At 43.6% G+C, this 22,307-nt stretch overlaps 1 protein-coding gene across 5 annotated transcripts in view; it reads left to right on the top strand.

Annotated features, from left to right (window-relative positions):
* The window catches only part of MAP4K5 (mitogen-activated protein kinase kinase kinase kinase 5), a 71,766-nt gene that overhangs the window by 24,672 nt on the left and 24,787 nt on the right, over positions 1 to 22,307 (top strand). For all 5 annotated transcript variants that reach the window (XM_068947589.1, XM_068947591.1, XM_068947590.1 and 2 more), the window contains exons 3-12: positions 12,010 to 12,100; positions 13,270 to 13,334; positions 14,614 to 14,669; positions 15,878 to 15,925; positions 16,021 to 16,063; positions 17,836 to 17,908; positions 18,901 to 19,032; positions 19,558 to 19,620; positions 21,345 to 21,426; positions 22,064 to 22,180. In XM_068947589.1, the coding sequence (XP_068803690.1) occupies positions 12,010 to 12,100; positions 13,270 to 13,334; positions 14,614 to 14,669; positions 15,878 to 15,925; positions 16,021 to 16,063; positions 17,836 to 17,908; positions 18,901 to 19,032; positions 19,558 to 19,620; positions 21,345 to 21,426; positions 22,064 to 22,180 (770 nt within the window). The remainder of the gene's footprint in view (positions 1 to 12,009; positions 12,101 to 13,269; positions 13,335 to 14,613; positions 14,670 to 15,877; positions 15,926 to 16,020; positions 16,064 to 17,835; positions 17,909 to 18,900; positions 19,033 to 19,557; positions 19,621 to 21,344; positions 21,427 to 22,063; positions 22,181 to 22,307) is intronic.

Here is a 22,307-nt window from a genome sequence, read left to right on the forward strand (position 1 = left end):
CTTGACTGGACAGGTTTAAAGACTATGATTTTGATGGAGAGCTTGGAGTCAGTATATTGCTAGCAGGTGAGGTGCATGTGATGTTTTCCTATTTCTTATTTAAAAAAATACAGTCCCATTTACTTGTCTTTATTTGGTTCTGCTCAGTCACTCAGGTTGAGAGACCCGGGCTCTTAAACACCGAGAGGCACCTGCTCATGTCTTTAGGTCCCTGACGAGCAGAAAGGCGGCCCTCTCTTTGCCCGGTCTCTCAATAACATATTTCTCCTGGGAGCTGAACCCTGGGGCTGTGCCCATCCTAGTAGTATGTTATGTAGTTTTTCTAGCTTTCTATTAAATCCTGGCAAACAGAGCATTTTAAATCTACTGTGCTTACCCGAGAGTTCTGGCCAACTTAAGCACCTGCAGGTCTTCCACTGAAGGCTCTGCAATCAGCAGGATATACAGTGAGCAGGTAGTCTTACGAAGCAAATCCTTCTAAATTTTCTTTTAGCAACATGAATAAAGTTTCAGAGTAGACTTTTAAATGGAAGTATGTACGTTCATCTGCTGTAAAAGTTTAGTATTGCTCGACTGATCTCTAGGCTGGCTAAATTTTTCCAACATCCCTGTTACATTTGAATAATTATTTTGAAACCTTTGATGAGAGTATGACTTAGTGCCTCGTGCCTCACCCCGTATTTCTTGGTCTTGAAATCCCAGATCAAAACCTTTAGCAAATAGTTAGCAAATAGCGATAGTGTCTTTATAGCCAGCCTTTTTATTTTTTTTGGTCTTCTAAGAATTTCTTGGTGTTTTTTAAGAGAGAAGTCTTACATGGCATCTTCAGAAATCTTTGCTATTTCAGCCACTTTGAAATGGTCAAGCCACTATGCATGAATTTGGGTTAACTCACCAGATAGTTTTTACCAAATAAAAATGGGGTGCAGGAGAAAAGAGTTAGGAATGTTTCTAAAACAGAGAGTTTTCGTTGTTTTACCCCACCCCATGTTTTCTTCCTCTCAAGTTAGATTGTCAAGGAGACTTAGGTGCTGTTTATAAAGTAGGAGAGTAAGGCAGCATGAGTCTCCGTATGTCATGTGGTCAGTGGTGGGGGAGTATAGGGAAAGAAGAGCTGAGATCCGTCTTTGTCTTACTTAGAAATAAGACTTGAAGCCGGGTCTCCCTCCTCTCGTGGTGTTGCCTTCCCTACTGACCTGTAAGGTGGTCTAAGGTGTTTTTATTGTTTCCTGCTGAAACTGTTTCACTTTTTGTATAAATTGAATGTGAACTGATTTAGACAGCACACGAGATGACTCTGTTGCCTTGTGTTTAGGGTGATGGCTAGGCTCTTTTGTAAATGGATCGTGGAGGATGTAATTTGGGGTTTTGCACGTTCGAAAAAGCACTGCTGCCTCTGGCCTGCAAGGTGTCCTGGGAGCGTAGCTGTTCGTTTCCAAGTGATTTTGTAAAAAAACAGTTAAAAGTTTGTGAAATCCAAACAGTGTTTTTTCAACTGGAAGAACTTGAAAAATCCCAGTGAATAAATAGAAAAAAAAGATCAGCGTGATTCTTTAGCTTTTCTTTGCCTTTTTTAAAGCGTCCGGTGAACGTACCAACACAGGCCCAGAGCAGGCAGGCTGTGCCGGTGATGAAGTTACCCTGGGACAGCACCGAATCCGTTGCCGATCTCATCTTCCTGAACCAGCAAGGTCTTGTGCTTGCTCCTGCCTAGCCTCGTGCTGCCGCTTCCCCTGTGGCCGTGCCCACCTTTCCGGGGGGCCCAGATCAGGCACCGAGCTGCTGGTTTAGGGGGCGGCAGGGACAGCGAGCGGATGGCAGGCTCAGAGTGACATGGAAAAGTGCTTTTCTTTGGGTGGTCTGTGACACTCCTCGTTGTATTCGGTTGTGCCTATGATGTGTAGGGAAGCTTGAAAGCAAAGTAAAAACCGCTGGCTGTAAGCGTTGGTGAAACTGTTGCAGCTTCCTTAGCGAAGCCAGGCCGTTTCTGTGTGTGCAGATTGCAGTGATAGCTGTTTAGGCAATGCTGCGTGCGGTGCAAACCACAGTGGGGATCATTTGCCTCACATCTCCATCCTCGTTAATGCCTCGTATCTGTGTTTTTGGTTTGGATCGCAGACAGCGATACACCAAATCGGAGTGCAGAGGGAGAGGCTGCTGCGCTCGTCTCTGCAGCTCTGAGACGGGGCAGGGCAGTGATTTAGTCGCAGAGAAAGGACGGTGTTAACCTGTTACTGGTGGTGTGAGCGGCTTCCTTGAGTATTCACCTCTTTTGCTCCTGATCCAAATGAAGTAGATGAGGTTTGCCGTGTCAGTTTGAAGAGCGGCGGAAGCAGAGGCTGGATGCTCCGCTGCGAGAGCTGCGGGAGAGGAGGACGCTTCGGCGCCCGCGCTGCTCCCTGCCTTCGCCGGCCGCTGCGCGAGCGGTGCCATGAGATGTGCGAGGCTCTGGCCCCAAAGCGTTACTACCGAGAACCCCATTTTAATTAGCTTTGATGGCCGCATCTTTATGTGTTTCGTCATGTTGTTAGCCTGACTTGCCACGGGGAAGTGATTTCTTCTACAACTGTGTGTTGGGTGTTTTTTTTTGTTTTTTTTTTTTGTTTTAGTATCTTCTCAAACATCAGCAGCCTGAGCTCCATCCGTAGCACGTACACCCACAGACTCTTGGCAGAGATCTCGATGGGTTTTTGCTTTGCTTTTAAGGACGGTTCACAGCCTTTATTGATCTGTTATTAATTCTCTGGGATATCTACTGGCGCTGCAGTGTAGCTGGACTGTAGCAGCTTCCTGACTTTTCAGGAAGACACGGCAGTTTAAACACTTACGGATTAAAAAAAATCAGTTGCTTCTTATGAGAGTTTATATTTGATGTTGTGACTAATGCTAAAGGTTTTGAGTAGCTTTTGTGGACTGTACTTGCAGAGCACCATCAGTTCTTGGATCAGATCCGTGACAGAAGTTTTTGCAGCTAGCTTTGGGATGCTTTTCGGGAGCGCAGCACCTTTCAGCAGCAACCTGAGCTTATATTGGACCACGCGGCGCAACTAGAAAAGGATTGATAACAAATTTCCTAAGTTAGTGACCAGAAAAGTAGACCTCTGGCTCCCTTTGAGTTATGCGCAGCATCCCCTGGAGGGGAGGAGGAGGTGGCTCATAGATGGGAATTCACTAGCAGATGGAAAAATGAGAGCTCCAAACTCGCTGCCTGTTTAAATGCATAGACTGGGGAATTGGGAGCAGAAGACAAAGGCTTGTGAAGCCAAGGCTGCCCCATAGGAGGCAAAGAGCGCGCTGGATTAAAGTCGAAAAGAAATGGCAATGTTTTGGGAGATCTAGCAAAAGTACTAGCCCCAAATGGTGGGGTGGGGATGAATCGGGGTTCGTTGTGTTACTCCCTCATCTGCTACAGGTAGTAAATGAGTTTGTAGGCAAAGAGCCTCAAACTTAGAGCCAAGACCCCGACATCACTATGTATTTTATTTCATTTGCTATTACTTTCTTTGTCTTTTCTCCAAGCAAAGGAGAAACAAACTCTTCTATTTAAAAAGTTAGTCATTAATTTATTTGAATTTATGGGCAGCGTGCTAGTTCTGCTACCACAGTTACTTAAGCTGTGCTATTAGAATCAAAATAGACTGTGTTTTTCACTTTTTTTTTTCTGGCATGGACTTTGGAGAGCATTAGGCAAAAGTATTATGGCACGCTAATGACATTTCCCAGCATTCACTGAGCACAAATGCTTCAAATAATTTGAGAGCCAATTCTATTTCAGAAACTAATCCAACTGTACTCAGCAGCATAAAAGCCAAAACCATCTGAAACGCTGAAGCCACTTCCTTGTATGGGTTTAGCAGATGAATTGAGGGGGGAGTCGGTACAGAGAGATAACTGTTTGCCAGGGTGGTTCTAGTCCACAGAACTTTCTCCCTGGGAAAAAGTAATAAACAAAATATCTTAAAATTTATTAGATGTCCGTTGTAAATACTCTTATAATGATAAATAGTAACCTCAGAAGCCTTTGACACTTTGCAGGGCTGGCAGCGGTGATTCGTAATGCTTTGCATCCTCTGCAAGACCACAGAAGAGTCGCATTGCTGGTTTTCATTTAGTCCGGTGTTTGCATTTTCCATGGGAGAGCTCCGTAAAGGCCCGTAGTAGCCAGCTGTGTATTTCAAGTTGGATCTGCGATTGTAAGTGGAACTGCTCAAGGGAAAAACAATCATCCAAAGGTGTTTAGCGTGTTTAATGCACTCAGAGCTGGGTCTGGTTCATTGTATTCGTTCTGTATCTCGTGGTCCAGGTGCAGAGGTGTAAGCGCAGCCTCGGAGCCCCGTCGGACCCACGGCTCGGGACCTGTCCTCTCTGCAGCGCTCCTGCAGCGCTGGGAGTGCAGTGCTGTGGCAGTCAAGGGCGTTTTGGGGACTGAAAAACAGTACTACGGTGATGCATAGAGCCTTATTCTCTGTATAATAAATTCCATAGAGACGCTATCAACCACAAAGAGGAAAAATCCCGAGCCTTATTTAGACTGACTGTTGTTGGCAGCTCCTGGCGCTGAAGAAATATGAAAATAAACTTCTTGTTGTCGTTTTCACCTTTGTTGCTTCGTGGTGTGTAACCCTGTTGGGCTTCGGATCGTGCCCTTTGCGCGTGACAGTTTAAATAGCTGCAGGTTTTACGCGCTGGACAGTGGCTGGTCGGACGCTGCCTGAAGCCCTCACTGCTTTCCTGTGCCCCTTTGCTGGCCGTGAACGCCCGTGACGTTGGGCTGGCATCACCGTTCCCTGGGGAACCCTGTTCTCTTGGACAAAGTCAATGTGCGCCTCGAACTACCGGTGCTGTATGTGCGTGAGAGTTACCCAGGGTTTGAATCGTTGAGTTTCCAAGCATCCTGGAGCTGTTTAAGAGTGGACATCCCTTTTTTTTTTTGGCCGTACCATGTTGTGACTGGTCCTGCCTCTCGTTTTCAGATTCACACAGCTGCTGAGCCAGCCCGCCTGTCTTTGGAGTACATACAATGCGAAAGACGGACAGTGTGGCATTTTAATAGCTATTAAATACATTGCTTACAGAGTACTCAGCTTTTTAACTATATTTAACTTCTTTTTGAAAGCTGGTCTAATTTTAATTTGCAAACGTAAAATACATTTATAATCGGCTGTTGCTGCTTCAGAAACATATGTAGCCAGAGTGGGTGAGCTCACATTTCCTTGCAGCGTAAACTTGCACTTACAGAAGCAGAGTTCCTTGGATGAAGGCGGCCAGTGGAAGGAGATGTGGCTGGGGAAGGTGATATTATGATTAGGAAAGAACCTGAAAGATCATGAGTTTCAGACAGGAAGCGTGTGACACTTGGGATGATGGCAGGTTGCTAGGGGATGCTTGCAGTTATGAGGAAGACACTGAATTTCAAAAAATGTGTGAAGAAAAATAGCAGTAACAGCAAGAGATGGTGATGGTGAGATGGGATCATGAAAGGCTGAGATGCACGAAGATAGGTAGAGAAGGCAAGAAGAGAGGAAAAGACATGGAAGTGTTACAGAGTAAGACTATAGGTTATGTTGACGTTGGCTGCTCATAAATATGGACCAAAAAGGGCAGAAGAGGATATACACAAGGAAATTGTCTCTAAAGATAGACCAGAGCCCCAAGCCAGGAGTATTTGTGATAGAGAGAGTTTGAGCTTTACAACCAACCTGGATTCAGTAACTTTAAAAGTCGGAAGGCAAGGAAGTGGTTGCGCCGCGTTTACGGAGTCTGTCGTCCTCTTCTGCTTCTGAGTCTTGATCGTGTTTGTTTCGGAGAGTTTTGTTCTGCTGTTGCATCCTGGATTTCTCAGCCATCAAAAGGTCCATAAGAAAATGGCAAGTTAAGGCATTGAGATCCCCAGAAGGCAACAGTTTCAGGTATAGCAGAGCATTACAACAGTCGCTGTAAATATTTGAGTGCTGCTTACTGTAGAGCTCACTCTCTTGGGGCGGTGTGTAGCCACCAGTAGTGTTTCGTGTCAATTGAGAGATAATCCATACCATCAGTGTTTAAGCAGTTGGCAGCTAGATGCCTCACAATAAAATTTGCTGGTGGAAACATCATTTTTTCCAAATAACTGCATGATACTTGGAATCAAGTTTCTGAACTTCAAGTCTTGGGAATTGAAAATCATTCTGTCAAACTGCAGGCTTCATTGAATCCCAGGAAGAGGTATGCATAAAACAGCTCTGATGCTTCAGTGTGATTTGCATTGTTCTCCTTCTTAAAGATGTGGAACGTTAGAAGGGTCGTTCCCAGTTTTCACACTTGAAATGGTTGGTGAAGAGCAAGGCAGGTCTAGAGAGCAGCGAAGAAAGTGAGAATTTTGCATCTGGCAGCTGTCGGAGCTGTGGAATGGGACGCTACAATAATGCCTCCCCCCAAAATATTTAGGGGCTGTTATTCAGTCGTATTGCATGTCAGGCTGTCTAAATGGAGCTTGGAAAATGTTTAAGGAGTTGAACTTAACTCGGGTAGAGGAGAAAGAGAGGCAGCAAATTCCAGTCTAAACAAAAACCTGTGTATTGGGAAAGGCATCTCTTTCATCAGCACAGACTGAGCCCTCGCTGTGCTCAGACAAATGGTTGGGAGTGTTGTGTGAGAAGCGGGTAGCATGGGGCTGTCTGGAAATGAATGCAGAGGAGCTAACAACCTGTAGAGATGGCTTGATGGGCAGCTTGGCTGTGGCGTTTGTGGAAACCATTCGCCCCATTATACAGAGCTGTAATTCCCGTGGTGCTTTTTCTCCGTGGTCTGCAATTGTGACTGTTGAAATAAAAGTGCTGGAGGAACTCAGGAGAGGGGCAGCTCTTGGGCAAACGGCACCAGTGCAGTGGAAGTTCGTGTTCAGAGGCCCCGGGGCGACCCCCGTTATCTCTCAGTGCCTCCGCCGCAGCGTTGACACCGTCACGTTACTAAGTGGCATACCGCTTCTAAATAACAAACGTTACTTTTCAATCAGACTAGACCCAGGGCAAAAAAAAAAAAAAATTAGCATTACAAATCCCATGTGTTTGAAGTATCTATGAAGCGAGCTTTCTAGGTCGGCTCAGAGGGTACGTTTTTGGCTGGACGTCACATCTGCTGCCCGGCAGTCGGACGTGTCCATCCAACGCGTTGTGGCCCGTGAGGACTGCGCGTTGCTAACGCTAGCTTGGGCAGGAGTGCTGGCAGGCTGGCACCCCGAAGATATTTGGCCTCTTACTGCGTGCTCCTGTCCCACCCTTTGGTGACACAGTTGATGCCTCCCAGTGCCGTCAGGCCTCTCCTCCCGGTTGCGTGCGGGCCCTGGGCTCTGCCTGCTTCTCCCGCCCTGTGTTCCCACACAGCGTCAGCCCTGTGATGCAGTGCTGAAATAATGCCAAATAAACCGATTTAAAACAATAACTGAATTTCTCCCCCAGGAGCCTTCTGCACCATGAAGTGACTCGTGGTCAACCCAGTAGGGGCTTTGAGAGTGACCCAGGGTCTTTTTTGCAGGGTGGGACCATTCAAAGCGGTCAGTGGAGCACCAGAAACACGACCAGGAGTAAAGATGTGTATAAACCATCAGTGCCATGCATGCTCAGAAGACTTGCTGATACAATGCGATAGGTGCAACAGCCATCAGGTCCTTCCCTAGCTGTAGTTTGGGGGATGTGGATCCAGGATTCACATGCTCTCCAGCTAGGATCACATGGCGGGACGTCTATACCGTACCAGTTCCATGTAGGTCGGAACTAGAACCTACTTAAGCTTGGATTTAGCAGGAATTTACCAGGCCTTACCTCGCTTAGCTTCTGAAATCTGATCCGATCCCAGCACAAGATGGTGTGGCTGCATGTTTCGATAGTCTTCCTTGCTGCCAGCTGTGCTGGGGAACAAGCAGCTCGTTGTGCCAAGCGGAGCAGGCTCCGCCACGAGCTCTTCTCGGGGAGAATATTCTATTGTAGCTCGCCTCTCTGTGTACTGTATGTCTAGATGGAGAGGTAAAATTACATAATAGTAGCAAGCTGCAGTGACTCACCATACTGCTTGTGTGATTTACGGCAGCTCCCTAAACTACGTTTTTGCTCAGCATGCCACATAACCCATAATTGCAAACATGTGAGTAGACAAAAAGTACATTTTTCCAATTCCCTGTTATTTAGAATCCAGCGATCTCTAATGACTAAAGCAGAAGAAAAGCTTTTTGTATGGGTTTATTGTCACCTTTGAGCGAACTTTTTCTCTTGCTGTGCCCTCTTGATGAAGTATTTTTTTACAAATTCTTTGTCTTATTGTCTTTTTTTTTTTTTTTTGGGGGGGGGTAACGCTATCCAAGGTTATTTAATTTTTGCCCTATTCCAGCTCTTCTTGCCAGGAGTAATATTCCAGCTGCCTGGAAACTCTGAATTCCGTTGTTTTGAATTCATTCTTGCCTTTGAAGCACTATACATCTTCTCCCCTATCGCTGGGTCTGATCTTTCAGAAACTTCTTCGATGTAGTTTAGCCAAGCTTTTCTCTCGGATACTTCTGCTCTCTGCTTCTTTTTTCCATCTGTTTGTTACTTCTGTGTAACGCTCCCTGTCTGTGTTCAGCCCTTTCCTCTTCCAAATCTCTCATTTTTGGTAGGCAACGCCATTTCTTGGGTAGGTTCCTAGTTTATTAATTGCAAATCAAGAGGTCGCCTTTTCTGTCTTCCCCTATTACAAGGCAGGATCGGCTACCCTAAGTCACTTTCTGACGGGTACTTGTTCAGCGTTTCCTTCAAATTTTCCATCTGTGAGAGATTTCCGAGCTTTCTGTGCGTTTGAGTTCAGGGCCCCGTTGTTGTCGCAGATGCAAAGTTTTTCCTAACAGAGTATGGGGAGCGTAGGTTCAGGCAGTTTAAGCACCTTTCTAATTGTCCTGTCGTAGACATGGAGAATGGATTATTCCTTCCCCCCTTCCCTGATATCTCATGCATCTCTGAGGATTATTTCTCCTATTGGTCTTTTTTTAGTCCAAATAACCGTATTTCCTTCAGTTTCCCCCCATTAGCCGTGTTTTCTAGACCTCTGACACTCTTGTCGCACCGTACTATGCACTCCGACTGGTAGGATATTGGACAGCAAGTCAGGCTGCTACGTACAACGTTTTGCTGTTATGCGAATGCTTCCTCATCGTGGTTGTCACATATATGTATTCAGCTGTTCCTGAAACACTTTCTTATATAACAAGGAATCTTTGATTTGAAGATCGCAGTATGAGGAGAGATCATTGATATTTGGCATTAGATACTCCAGGGACTGCTGGGCAGCTGGTACGGTCAGAGAACGGCGATACCGTCTTTGGTTTTGGGGGTGCGTGCGTGGGTAGCTTTTTCCTTCAAACTTATTTAGATTTGACTTCCTTGAAAAACTTGAGCTTTAGAATGCTCCAGGGAGTGATTTGTGAAAGTTCAACAGTTTCCCTTAGAAAGTTTGTCACAGAAGTAGGAAGGCTTAATCCACCTGACTCAAACCCAAAATTCCTTTGTTCGTAGTAGTTGTTTGTAGGCAGGGTGCATGAATTCAAGCAAAAATTCGTTGTAGTTCAAAGGTAACCCGGAAAGCGAGCAAAGTGTGAGATCTCTGCTAAATCTGATCGATTCAGACATGGAAATTGTGTTGCCTCTTTTCAATAATTTTTTTTTTACTTTTTTTTTTAATACTACTTGTGCTTAAAAGAAAAAGACTCCTGGTGTCTGACTCCTCTTGTGCTAATGTTTCCTGCCCCAGTGAAGCCTTGCTCTATACTATTCAACTTAAGAAGCCCTTGAGGTTTTACTAAAGTGAGCCAGGGATGTGTTCACGTGAGTGGATTCCACTGTGCGTTTGTATTTTGTAGTTATTTCCTTAAGTAAAAGCCTGGCAATCATTAAGACATAAAGGCCGTGATCATTTGAAAATCACTGTACCAAGCTGGCACTTCTTCCACCGTGTCTGTAAACAGCTACATACCAGCTGAACGTTTATTAATATGTTTATGAAGATTGTAAAGCGATGATAAATGCCAAAGGGCGGCACGTCAGTGCTGGCCAGCTCCGGGCTCCGCGAGAGCTGGGGTGGCAGCCAGGCAGATGGCTGTCCAGGTATGAGCTCCGTGGCAACAGCGTTGCTCAATGAAGTTGCGTCAAAGCACAGTAAATAAAAGGTATGTTTCTAAAGAGCTTATTAGAAATATTAGATACACTGTTACTTTTTAAATAAACACTTTTTAAAATCCCAATGGAGTTTATGCTCGTGCTTGAAACCTCTTGCGGTTATCAAAATAGTATAAATTAAGGGGAGCAGTGGTTAAAAGGCAGCATGTGTTTGCTGGCTTCCACATCTCCGACTTTGTGTTGATGTTAGGAGATAACTTTCAATGGGTGAAGCATAAAGCAAAAATAAACATACTAAGCATTTTTTTTCTTTGAGAGAACGTGGTAGCTACCATGTTGTCCAAAGCGGCGTTTTAGCTAAAAACCAAATTCTAGCCTTTCACGTCTTGCAAGTTGTTGCAGAAATTTTGTTCATACCAGAGGAAGAATCGAGTTGATTATATATATAAGCATTGCAAGGAAAGTGCATATCTAGAATGGCCTAATAGGCTGATTTCTACTATATTGTTCTTTAGAGGGAGGCTGGTCAGTGACCGGGGTTTTGGGTCGCTTGAAGTGTCCGAAGAAATGTTTTGTCCAAGGCATATCTTCAGGTGGGAAGTAAGGATAAAATCATGCCTGCACGAAGCATGAGATTTTGCAACAGTGGAACAAAGTTGGAGAAATATAAGCCAGAAATTCCTAATGAAATTAGGAAGGATGTCTCTATTTGATGTCCCCAGATAATTTTTGGAGGTAGCTAATTCCTCTTTCCCATCCAGCGCTAATTTGGTGTCTCCCACAGAGTTCTTAGCTGCGGGTTGCTCCTTCGTGAAGATGACTGCTAGAGAAGCCCCTCGGAGATCTACCCTGCCCTTATCCTTTCCATAACTTACCTTTAGCTCTCCACTAGGGCAGATACGGGTACGGCAGTCTTTCTCCCGTGTTGAACAGAGCCTATAATTAAGCTCAGAAAGGTGCAAAGCTCGATGCTGTGAACTGAGGTCCCCCCCCTGTCCTCGTTCAGGTCGCCGGCGGCACGGCGGTGGTTGGGGCAGCAGATACGCGCCTTTCCTCTGGAAAATGGAATTTTGTTGGCATTTACAACAGTGTTTAAGCTTTACCCTATCAAAACCAAACTGGTGCAAACACACTTGGCTATTGCTCTGTCTGTAATCTGTTGAAAAATATATATATGGGTTTTTTTTTACGGCGGATATTTAGGGTGTGTAAATGTGCCTGTGTAGCTGTTCGAACCTAAAACTGCGCTCGTGAGGCCATCTGTGTTTGGGTCTCTGCTCCTCTTCTGAGTCAGCCGGGGTGAGTCTGTGCAGACCACGTGCTCTCTCGGAGGCATTTTAAAACTGAAATATTTTATTAGAGAGTCTGTGGTATGCGGTCCCTTGGGTTGCAGGCGGGGGACTCTGAACTCAGGAGCGGAGGTTTCTGCAAGCTGCCCGCGGGACCCCTGCGCTGTGCCCCCGGCCCCCCCGGTAAAGCCGGCTGGGCTCCAGCTGGGCCCGATGGCTCTACGGGGCTGCTGCCGAGTTTTCCGATGTGCTCCCGTCCCTGCGGGGACGGTGCCCCTTGGCCGCTCTCCGAAGGGCTCCTCGTGCTTGCTGAGCTGCCTTCGCTGGTCGATGGTGTCCAGGCTGCCGGGCCAGCCCTTCTCCATTGGTCTTCAGGAAATGTTTTTGCCTCGTGCGAAGAACGTAGTGCAGAAGGGAAAATGAAAGAAGGAGGCGTGTGGATAGCGGTTCCTGAGCAAGCCGGCGTGCTGGAAAACCCTCGTGAAGGGGTTAGCAGTTGTCCAAGCCCGTAGCTCGTTTTCATGAATCATACATGTACTTCCAGATCTCCCCGACCTTCAAATTTTGTATGATGCTACTGTGACTGCTTTCTGTTTTTTCAGGAGATGACTTTTCCTTGATACAGCAAGAAATATATATGGTTAAAGAGTGCAAGCACTGCAACATTGTAGCCTATTTTGGGAGCTACCTCAGGTAAAGCCCGCTTCATTACCTGCATCTCTGTTGATTCATTCCTAAGACAATGCTGTGTCTGGTTTATTATTTATATCCTCTCTCACTGTTCTTCTTTAGGTTGAATTCCCTTCAGTTTCCAGCTGAGTCTAAAAATAAAGTGACTAATACTGTGCTTTCTCCGCTGGCCAAAAGGCTGGAATACTTTTATCAGTAGGAGCAGAAAGAAACTTTTCCCCTAGAGGCTCTTGCAACATACCCAATCCAACTCACTTCCTGGGCAGATTTTAAACATTTATGACTCCTATATAAAATAAGCTCATTATTTATCTACAGCAGAAATGCTTTTAGGGATTTGATTTAAAAGCAGTACTGTGTGTTATGAAAGCATAGCAAGCAAGTTGTAAGAGCAAAAATCTCTGAGTCCGAGCTGCTGGTAATAGACCTTTTCCATAGTTCTGGTGCAACAGATGCAAAGTCCTGAAAGGCAGAAGCAAAGCGATGCCAGCTGGCTACCTCCTCAAGGACACACGTTAAAAGTTATACAGAAAGTTGGGGAATATTTTCCATATCTGTGGAACTGTGCCATTTATCAATAGGCTCTTTGGGAACATATATCACCACTTCTCTTACTTGGTCTCTTTCTCTGAGGCTTAATCTTCAGATTTCGTGGAGGATTGCGTATTTAAAGTAAGCTGAACAAACCAAATGGACTTCAACTGCAACAAAACAGCTAAATTTCTGAAGCCCCAGCCCCACTTTTAAAAGCCACGAAGATTTTTTTAAAGACAATTTAGATAATTTCAATTTAAGGTTGAAACTCTGAGTTGCTATGTTTAAACCCTTTTATCTTGCTGACAGAATGTAAACCTCAGGTGTTTCTTCTTGTTCTTTATTGAAGTTAGAAGGTCAGGGTTAAAGCAACGCCCTTTAGGTCTGATCAACAGTCAGAGACTTGTCAGTGACTGATATAAATTCACCTATCAGAGTGAAAATTTTACAGTGAGATTCTTAATAACATCAAATGTGTAACTGCTTGTGATGCCTTGAAATATTTGTTTTTGACAAACTGAAGAATGTTAAAGAACCATCAAGACAAGTAGAAAATAATTTCAATGACCATTATTAACTCTGTTCTGTATATAGATCAATCAACTGCTGATGCATGTGTTTTAACTCTCTCTTGATAGCCGTGAAAAGCTGTGGATATGTATGGAGTACTGCGGTGGAGGATCCCTTCAAGATATTTACCATGGTATTTTGAAACTTATTTCAATGTTTCTACCTTCTGGAAGCTTTGGCAAAAAAAAAACAAAAAAACTTGAAAAGCAAACGGAAGGGGAATTGTTGGTAGCAGCGGGCATCGCATGCGTCGTTTCTTGTGAAATGAAAAGTGATTTCAGCGACAAGGAACAGATTTTGTTGAGAGCACTTCTCAGATAGTCATGGTGACATTTGTGGTGACAATCATTTTGTGCTAACAGCCTGCCATTCTAGGCGATAATTTCTTAATCATCATACTGCTTATTTTTCCCCATGGTACTTAGATAACTGACCCAAAGAGTTTGATTTATTCCAGTGGAGTAACTACGGTGGCCATCAGCGGTGGGCTGGGCGGCAGCTTCAGTTAGCTGGTGTCAACCGCGTGCCCGTGCGTGTCAGAGGCAAAGACAGTTCGACTGCTTTTCTGAAGGGGGAAGAAGCCCCCCAGAAGCTCACAACAGAAATCATGCTAGTTAGAGATGAAGGCTGTACTATTGCTAGAATAAAACTATTTGTTAAAACCATACGTTGCTGAACGCAGAAGTCAAAGCTGTTGCAGATGTATGGTGCGTGTGTTAGTCCCACAGCCAGAAAGTGTGCGCAGTGTGAGGAAGCTGATTTTACTGGGAACTCTCTAAATGTGATGTTTAAAGGATAAAAATGCCTTGTTGTTCCTGCTCCTGTACAATAGCATGGCACTCTTTTGTTCCTATTTTTACCTCTGAGATGTCATCTAGAGTTGTTGATTCTGTAGAAGGATTTATTGGAGTTGCTGGAAAAGCAGTCTGGGAACTTCCTCTGCCTCTAGCTGATAGCATGACGTTTTTGAATCCCAAAGCTCTTTCTACTTTATTTATACTAAATGACTGAAAAATAGTTTTAAGACAGTTCTGAGTCCCATAGCCCCCTAATATAGAACATCTGCGTTTCTAGTAGTAAGAGATTAGCAGAACTCAGTTTTGTCGCTTTTTACCTCTCACAAAATATAAGATACTGTACTATTACCAAGTCACTTGTAAAATGATGATTAGATTTCTGTCGAAACAGATTTTCTTCTTGCTATGGGTATTGTCTTCTGTTATTGGAAGAGAAAAAAGAAAAAACCACAGAAAGTCTTTCTGTTTAAAAAAAAAAATTCAGATCAATTTAAAAAACAGTTTGTGTAAAAAATGTTGTTTAACTTTTGCACGTAGATATCATTTGGCTGCTTCACAGTAGTGTTTATACAGTGTACGCTGTAAACTCACAGACTCTTTCATCTTTGTTTGCAGTAACAGGACCTCTGTCAGAGTTACAAATTGCTTATGTATGCAGAGAAACTCTACAGGTACTGTACTTCTGCAGGTATCTCATGAAGCCTTTGGTCTGTGTACAGGAGGTAGATCCGGCAGATGAGCCAGTTCAGACAGCGATGCTGTACCGCCACTTGTATTTGTAAGCACTGAGGATCCGGTGAGACCAGTCAGCTAGGGTTAATCTGTTAGTTTCCATATTGTTTAAATAAAAATTAGCAGCAAACTACAGTAATGTGGTGCGAATACTTGCTGAAATCACTGTCAGAGCAACTTTTGCGCGCTCCTCGTGCTGTAATTTGCAAGGGAATTTGCATAAGAGAAGTAGTCTCTGAGGACCCCGTTGCAGAAGCAGAATCCTAAAACTCAGTCCTCTTCCTGTTTCTCCAGTGATCCAGTTGGTTTCAGTGAACCTATGGAAGACGTAGGTCTTTGCGGGTTGTGACCCCAGTGGTGTCTCGGCTATTTGCGTGCGTTGTTCTAGCACAGGGGTTCAGTGCAGCGGTTGCTTAGGACAAATTTCTGAATCTCGTTGCAGAGAACAGCTAATACCTAGTAAGCAAGGGTAAGTAGCTGAGCAATAAAAACCCCACAGATTTTAAACTGCCTGCTTGATCTGTGGCAGTAAATTCCAATGATTTGTAGAGGAAAAACGTTATGACCAGATGACTAAAATTCTGTTTCGTTCTGTGATTGTTAATAACTGTAGAAATACAAGATAAGATGATACAGACAGCTTGTTTCTTAAAGGAACTTTTCCTTCCCTACTCTTTGTATCCATGAGTAACTCTGTAAGAGAATCATGAAGATAGCCACCTTCCCCTAAAGCAGTGGGTGACCTGGTCACTGCCGGAGACAGGGCCACAGACCGTGAACTAATCTGCTCAGCAGTTCTGTTCCTGATCTCTTGGTGCCTGTGTTGCTGGAAGGGAACCTTCAGGACTTCACAAGTATAATTAACTTTATTAAAGGGTAAAGGTGCTGTATCTTGAGGTTTGTTTCGAAAATAACACGTGTATCTATGTAAAACGTTACACCGTGACTCGTTGAAACGAGTCTTCACGTGCATTTGTTGGCTCTGGGAGAGATCAGGAACAGAAGCCAGTGTATTTCTTATCTGCAAATCTCAAATTTCTCAACTTTCAAACAAAATACATTGAGTAATTTAAATGTATTAAATATGACTGGCTTTGTAGTAGGTTAACAAATGGTAAAACTGAAATGTTGTTTTTTTCCCCCCCAGGGTCTTGCTTATTTGCATATGAAGGGCAAAATGCACAGAGATATAAAGGTAACTTGGAACTGTGGGGAGCTTATCTTAAACTTTCTTGTAGCAGAAATATATTCCTGATACAGCATTTTAACTTTCTATGTATTATGCCTTAGGGTGCAAATATTCTACTAACAGACCATGGAGATGTCAAATTAGGTAAGTTGCCTGAATTAATAGTAAGACAGAACTCAAGTGATTATTTTAATTTAACCAATTAAAAGTTAATAGTACCAGCTAGGATACTTTGGTTTAGCAAGTTGTTGTCTTTTACTTTTGTCACGCCGCTAATGCAGAAACGCACAAAAATAGCCGGTCTGCAGAGAGCCTGCCTCCTGATACAAAATACTCTGCTTTTGTAGGGCTTTGTTTTGTGTTGAGTAGCACCTGTAGAGCAAAGATGGAGCCTGCTAAAGCTAGAGCACAGTGCAGCAGATCCCCTGTATTGGTGCACTCAATTCTATTCGACACTGTTCTCTGTGGCACTAACTTTCTGATGCTGCACTGCGGGATGTTCTTAGTCATGCCGTTTAGAGCAATAGTTGACAATAGAAAGTGTCTGTCTGTGGGCGCTTGTGTATGTGCGAGATGAGAAATGTCCCTTCCTGTCAAGAGGCTATAGGTAACCAACCACCTTCTTCAGTTCTTCCTCTTTTGGAGCAGTCACTGAGCCAACCAACAGGCCTGGAAACCTCCTTGATTTCTCTGAAATTGGCCAGGTGGGGGGTTACTTAGGCTTGGCTGCTCCTAGCCAGGATGGTGGCTCTCCCTTGGAGCCCTCAGGGATGCCCTAAGCATGTGAGATAGCTCCTCCCACGCCTGGCAGCCCGTGGAAATGTGGGTTCTGCCCCGGCCTTGCCTCTAGCCCAGTGTGCGACCATGGGTGTTCCCAGGAAGGTGGAGATGAGGAAACTTTCCTCCTTTGCAAGCGCTTTGAGGTCTGCAGATGAAAGCTTGGAAGAGGTCTGTATTACCGGCTTCCTCCAGTGACGCTTTGCATTTGCAGGGGCACAAATGGGCCGAATCTCTTGTCACCTGGGTGCGCTGCCTTCAAATCCCCCATCTGACTGTCTGCTGCCTCTCCTCAGGGATTCTAGCTGTAGATAGGGCTCTTCAGGAGGTCAGAAACAGACTCCCCGTCAGCAGGAATCTCTTCACCAACTTAGTATGTCCGGTGTTGTAGTCAGGGTGGTTGCAGTTTAGCTGCCTTCAGAGTAGCTGTGTGGTTCAACGTGCTTGTTCTCCTGGAGTGGCATAGGAGTGCTGTGCTAAAAAAGTACGACTTTTTAAGGAGGGGGGAAAAAAAAAGCTAAAACCTTGAAACTCATTGGAGCTTCCATGAATGGTATTAAACTTGGGTTACACACTGATACCTTCTTTTTGCCTAAGTCACTTAGCTTTTGCCTAAAATTATCCTCCAGCTATCATACTACAAATGCAATAAGAATAAAACTGGACTTAAATGATTTTTGGCTCTCTGAGATAGATAACCCGATTATCTGCAGTTCTCAGAGTAAGGGATTGCTGTCCCCGAGGCAGAGTCTCTGGAAACAAGAACAGATGGCCCCCAGAGTTCCTCCATAAGTAACCCAGAAAGCGTGCTGTCTCCAAAGCATGATGCTATTTTTCCTCTAGAATAATAAGTTGAATACCACTGAATTTTGGGAGGTGGTTTCGTGGCCGTATTGTGAGACAGAACAATAGCTAGGAGGGGAACGGGATCATCAGTGAATTGCACATAGAAATTAATCTTGTAATTTGAAGTCATGTCAGTGAAGAAATTGACTGAACACATTATTATTCTTTAACTGCTGAAGCTTAATGAATTGGATTAGAAGTGTGTTTTTTTTCACAATACAAAACCTCCTAGAGTGGAATTGGAGTGTTAAATGAAAATCAGATTTCTAAGGTTGTGATAATTTCATTTACAGCGGACTTTGGTGTAGCAGCAAAAATAACAGCCACCATTGCGAAGAGAAAATCGTTTATTGGTACCCCTTACTGGTAATACGCTGCTTTGGTTGTTACGATTACTTGCAAAGCTAAGTCTGTGTTTGCAAATTAAACCAAGAATTCTGAAGCGCACCCACTGATGTGTGTGTGTGTGTACATATAAGTATGTAAGTATACACGCACACGTTTTTAAATGTATATACTTAATTGGATACATCCCTTTTCTTCCAAGTAAAACGCCCAAAAGCGCTGGAAGCGCTGATTGTGGTTGATCTGTTACGGGAGCAAAGCTACCTGCTGTTTGGAGCGGGCTTGCCGCTTCTCCCAGATTTATTGATACAGAACATGCACCCCTTTTTCTGGACACTTAATGATCATTTAGTTTCTCACTGATTTCTTCTGCTCTTACATTAGTGAATGAGATCTTTTGGGGGTCTGCTTTGCAGAAAGAATTGTGAAGAGAAACAGATTTAAAACTTATTTTTGAATCATCTCTACCCCTTAATTCTTCCTGTACAAGGCAGTATTTAATATGCTGACCATATCATTGTAAATCTGGAGCTGGATTACATATGCACGTTTAACTGCTTTTGAATGTCGGTGTGTTGGTGATGCAGTTAAGATGCCTTTCTCTAGGGCAATATTCTTAGCATATACTGAACATGTGCATACAGCTTAATCCAGACAATGGTTTTAATTGTTTGCTGCCCTCTTTTTCCTATTGGAGAAGGAGGACTAAGGGCAGGCAGATTATCTGCTCATTAAAGCATTTCGCCAGGAATCATGAGGCTCTGGTTCTATTCCTAGCTTTGCTGCCGAGTTCACGACCTTCGGCAAAACACTTAACCCCCGGGTGTTTTTTTCCTCCTCTAGTGCTGGGTGAGGGGAGGTGACATCAGGCTTTTGCCTTGCGCTCTTTGTCGGTGGTGGTGGGGGGGGGGGGGGTTGCACTGGAATTATGTGAAGTGCTTTGTCGCTCTTGCGTGCGGGCAGCGATTCAGAAGTAGCCGTATTCTGCCTGAACGATGGCTTTGCATTTCCAGGATGGCCCCAGAAGTTGCAGCGGTGGAAAAGAACGGTGGATACAACCAGCTCTGCGATATCTGGGCGGTTGGCATCACAGCGATCGAACTCGCAGAACTCCAGCCGCCTATGTTTGATCTTCACCCGATGAGGTCTGCTGACGGGGGAGCTTGCCTATCTTTGGGCTCCTCTTTGGTCCCAGAAGGGACCGTCGTGATATGGTTTAACCTTCTTCGTAGCTCAGACCTAGAAACTCACACTAGGGTTCCTTCATCAAACGACTAATTTCTGTGTGAGCCGCCTCTGTTCGTAAGACATCAAACTGAAGCTCAGGACTTAAATTTAGAATTAAAATTATACCTGAAAACTTGAAGTATTTTTTTTAAACTTTGTAGTGTCAGCAGCAATGTGAATGAGTACAGTAAAATGAGTAGAGAAACTGTAGCGTTATATTTAACGAGATGATGCACGACATTGAAAAGATATTTAGAGATGAGAAAATGAACACCTTTACTGCGTCTGTCTTCTAACGCAGTATAGACTATGATCCAGCGTTATCAGTTTGATTCTTGCTTTGAAGTAGAATTACAATATGAAGTATTAACTCGATGTGTTTAGATATTGGAATGAAGTTAATTTTTAAAATTATAATTACGTTATTCTTCCATTATCTTTAGGGCATTGTTTTTAATGTCAAAAAGTAATTTTCAACCACCAAAGCTAAAGGAAAAAGCAAAATGGTAAGTTAAACCCTTCCTTTTTTTTCAATGTCTTGTAGATAGTACAAAAAAACCCGATGTCAACAATGTATAAGCAAAGGCTTTGATTCTTTAAGTGCTTGCAGCCAGTAGAAGTCTGTACGCACACGGGGTTATTTCCGTGCCACAAAGCTGACCTTCTTCCGTTATGAAACCCTTGATTCTGGAAGGCCTGAAACCTGTGCTTCGGAAACTGTCCGCGCTACGAGAGCGCCATGGAATAAACGTGAGCCTGCTGAGGAGACACCCCCACGCCCTCCTGAGCAGATCTTGAGAGGAACGTCTGAATTTTACATTACGATGATTAGAAAATATCTTCACCGTCTGCTCAACTGAAAATTTGATTTCACTTAATCATTAGATTAAGGAACGACTTAATCTCTAATAACAAACCTAGTACATTATTGGAGAAGGAAGCCAGTAAAAAATAATATGTGCTAATTTTAAACTCAGTAGCCTGAGAGATGACTTCACTTAAAGAAAGGTTTCCAGATTGAGACCCTTTTTTGCATGCTGAGAAACAGCTACTTGTTTGTCATAGGAGTCTGAAAGCAAATGAGAGAGGCCTGAGGTCCAGCAGCAGGCAGCGTGGGGCAGGAGAGCCCTACCTGATGCGATCCCTGCCACTGATCCAGACGGAAAGTAAATCTCCCCTCTCGGACCCTCTTTGTACATCCTAGGAAGGAAAATTGTTTTTATCCTTTCCCCTTAATTTCTATAATAGGGCTTTTGTCGCTGTGACTGGGACAGGTAATGTTTTATTCCTTTCATGAAGAATGTGCCGCTGTCAACATACTTTCTGCAGTAACTTCTTCAACTTGTGATACCTTCCCAGCATCTGCAGGATTTTGTACCGTACTTATTAATGTTTTATTATGACACCCAGAACAGTTCTGGTATACGCAATTTTTTGTTCACAATTCTGCCATGTAGCTTTTTTACCTTGAGGGGTTTAGGTGGGCAGATAAGTGCTAAGGGAAGGGAAAGAACGCTTCTGTACCCAGAACAGCTCAGTGCAACCCCAGCCAATACACGTTACTTCTCCAGTGCCTTGTTCTCACACGTTCAGACTAGAAGAGGAAATATGCTTTGTAACATACTTTGAATGCAAGCAGACGTGGGCTAATGTTGTCCCCAGAATGGTGCATTAGCACAAATGCAATTGCAAGAAAAATACTTGTAAAAGTCCTGTGCAATGCTTGTAGGTCCAGTCATGGCATCAAATTATAATTCAAATTTTAAGAGAGGTCATATGACCTATCACCTGAATTGTTTTGAAAATAGCAACAAAGCGTTTTAAAGAGTAAGTTGAGTCTTTATCTTATCTTGAACTTCTTGTTTTATTTTCCTGCCTATGACCACAAGCAGTGAAATGTGTAGGTTTCCCTGGATTTTGAGGGTTTGCTGGGTACCTAATTCACAATTGTTATTGCTGATACTTAGTTCGTAGCAACTGAAATTTGAAAAAGTTGAAATAGCGCTATGTGTGTTTAGCTTATTTGCTATATCCTACCAAAACTTTTTTCATCCAAGTTGCATGAATCAAGTGTTTTTCTTCCTGTTTGGCTAACTCAGTAACCTAATTATTCAGGTCTCAGATGCATTGAGGTACTTGGACAGCGTTTTAATTTAGCACATCCTTTTGTAATCTGTTTAGTCACGGTGGTTGGAATTTAATATCTTCTGGCAAACTTTTCTGTTTTAAGGTCATCGATATTCCATAATTTTGTCAAAATAGCACTTACAAAAAATCCGAAGAAGAGACCAACAGCAGAAAGACTCCTTTCTGTAAGTGACTTGGAACTTTGTGTGACACCAGTAAATGATCTGCTGCTTCAAAGTGAATAACGGATCACTAGCGAACCAAACTGCAATGATTTTCTTTCTCTGATCTTACAGTGTGGGCGGTGAAATCTGAATGGGAGAGACATTGGTCTACTGTAGGAATTATCAAGATTTTAGTCAGGGTCAAGAGTTTATGAGGTTTTTATTACTGAAAATTACTGAAAATTGCCTCATGTTCTGTCCTCAGCCTGTCCTTTTTTAAGAGTGAACGTCTCGGCCTCTTAGAAATAGCTGCACAGATTGGATGTTGACCCTTCCTGTCATGCAAACAGAGAACTGATCCATTTAGCAGTTGTTCACGTGTCTAATTCTGTCTTATTAAACTTGAATGAACTACTCATGTAAAAAATTAAGCTACTGTGTAACCGTTTGTATGACTCAGAGTTTAATTGCCAATTATAACTGACCAAAAGAGTGGCGTTCCTGTACTGGTCTAGCCATTCAGGTGTCATTAAAGAAATACTCAAGCCCCCAGAAAACCATTAAGCAAAATTCAAAAACATTTTATATTGAGTGTTTATTAATGAAAGTTACGTACCAGTTGCTTATCATAACTTGTCCTCTTTTTCTGTGGTTTTAGCATAGTTTTGTAGGGCAGCCTGGTCTTTCGAGATCTTTAGCAGTTGAGCTGTTGGACAAAGTTAATAATCCTGACAACCATGCACACTACAGTGAAGCTGACGATGATGATTTTGAGGTGAGAGCATCTTTCATTTTAGGTAAAACTGCTGTCTAAATATCTCGCTTTGCTTTCGCCATGTAAGATTCCAGCTTGACAGGGGCACTGCCCATCATTTTTAGACCTCCTGGAAGTTCCAGTGCTG

This window comes from Struthio camelus, chromosome 5 (assembly GCF_040807025.1).
Source record: "Struthio camelus isolate bStrCam1 chromosome 5, bStrCam1.hap1, whole genome shotgun sequence".
Classification (NCBI taxonomy): domain Eukaryota; kingdom Metazoa; phylum Chordata; class Aves; order Struthioniformes; family Struthionidae; genus Struthio; species Struthio camelus.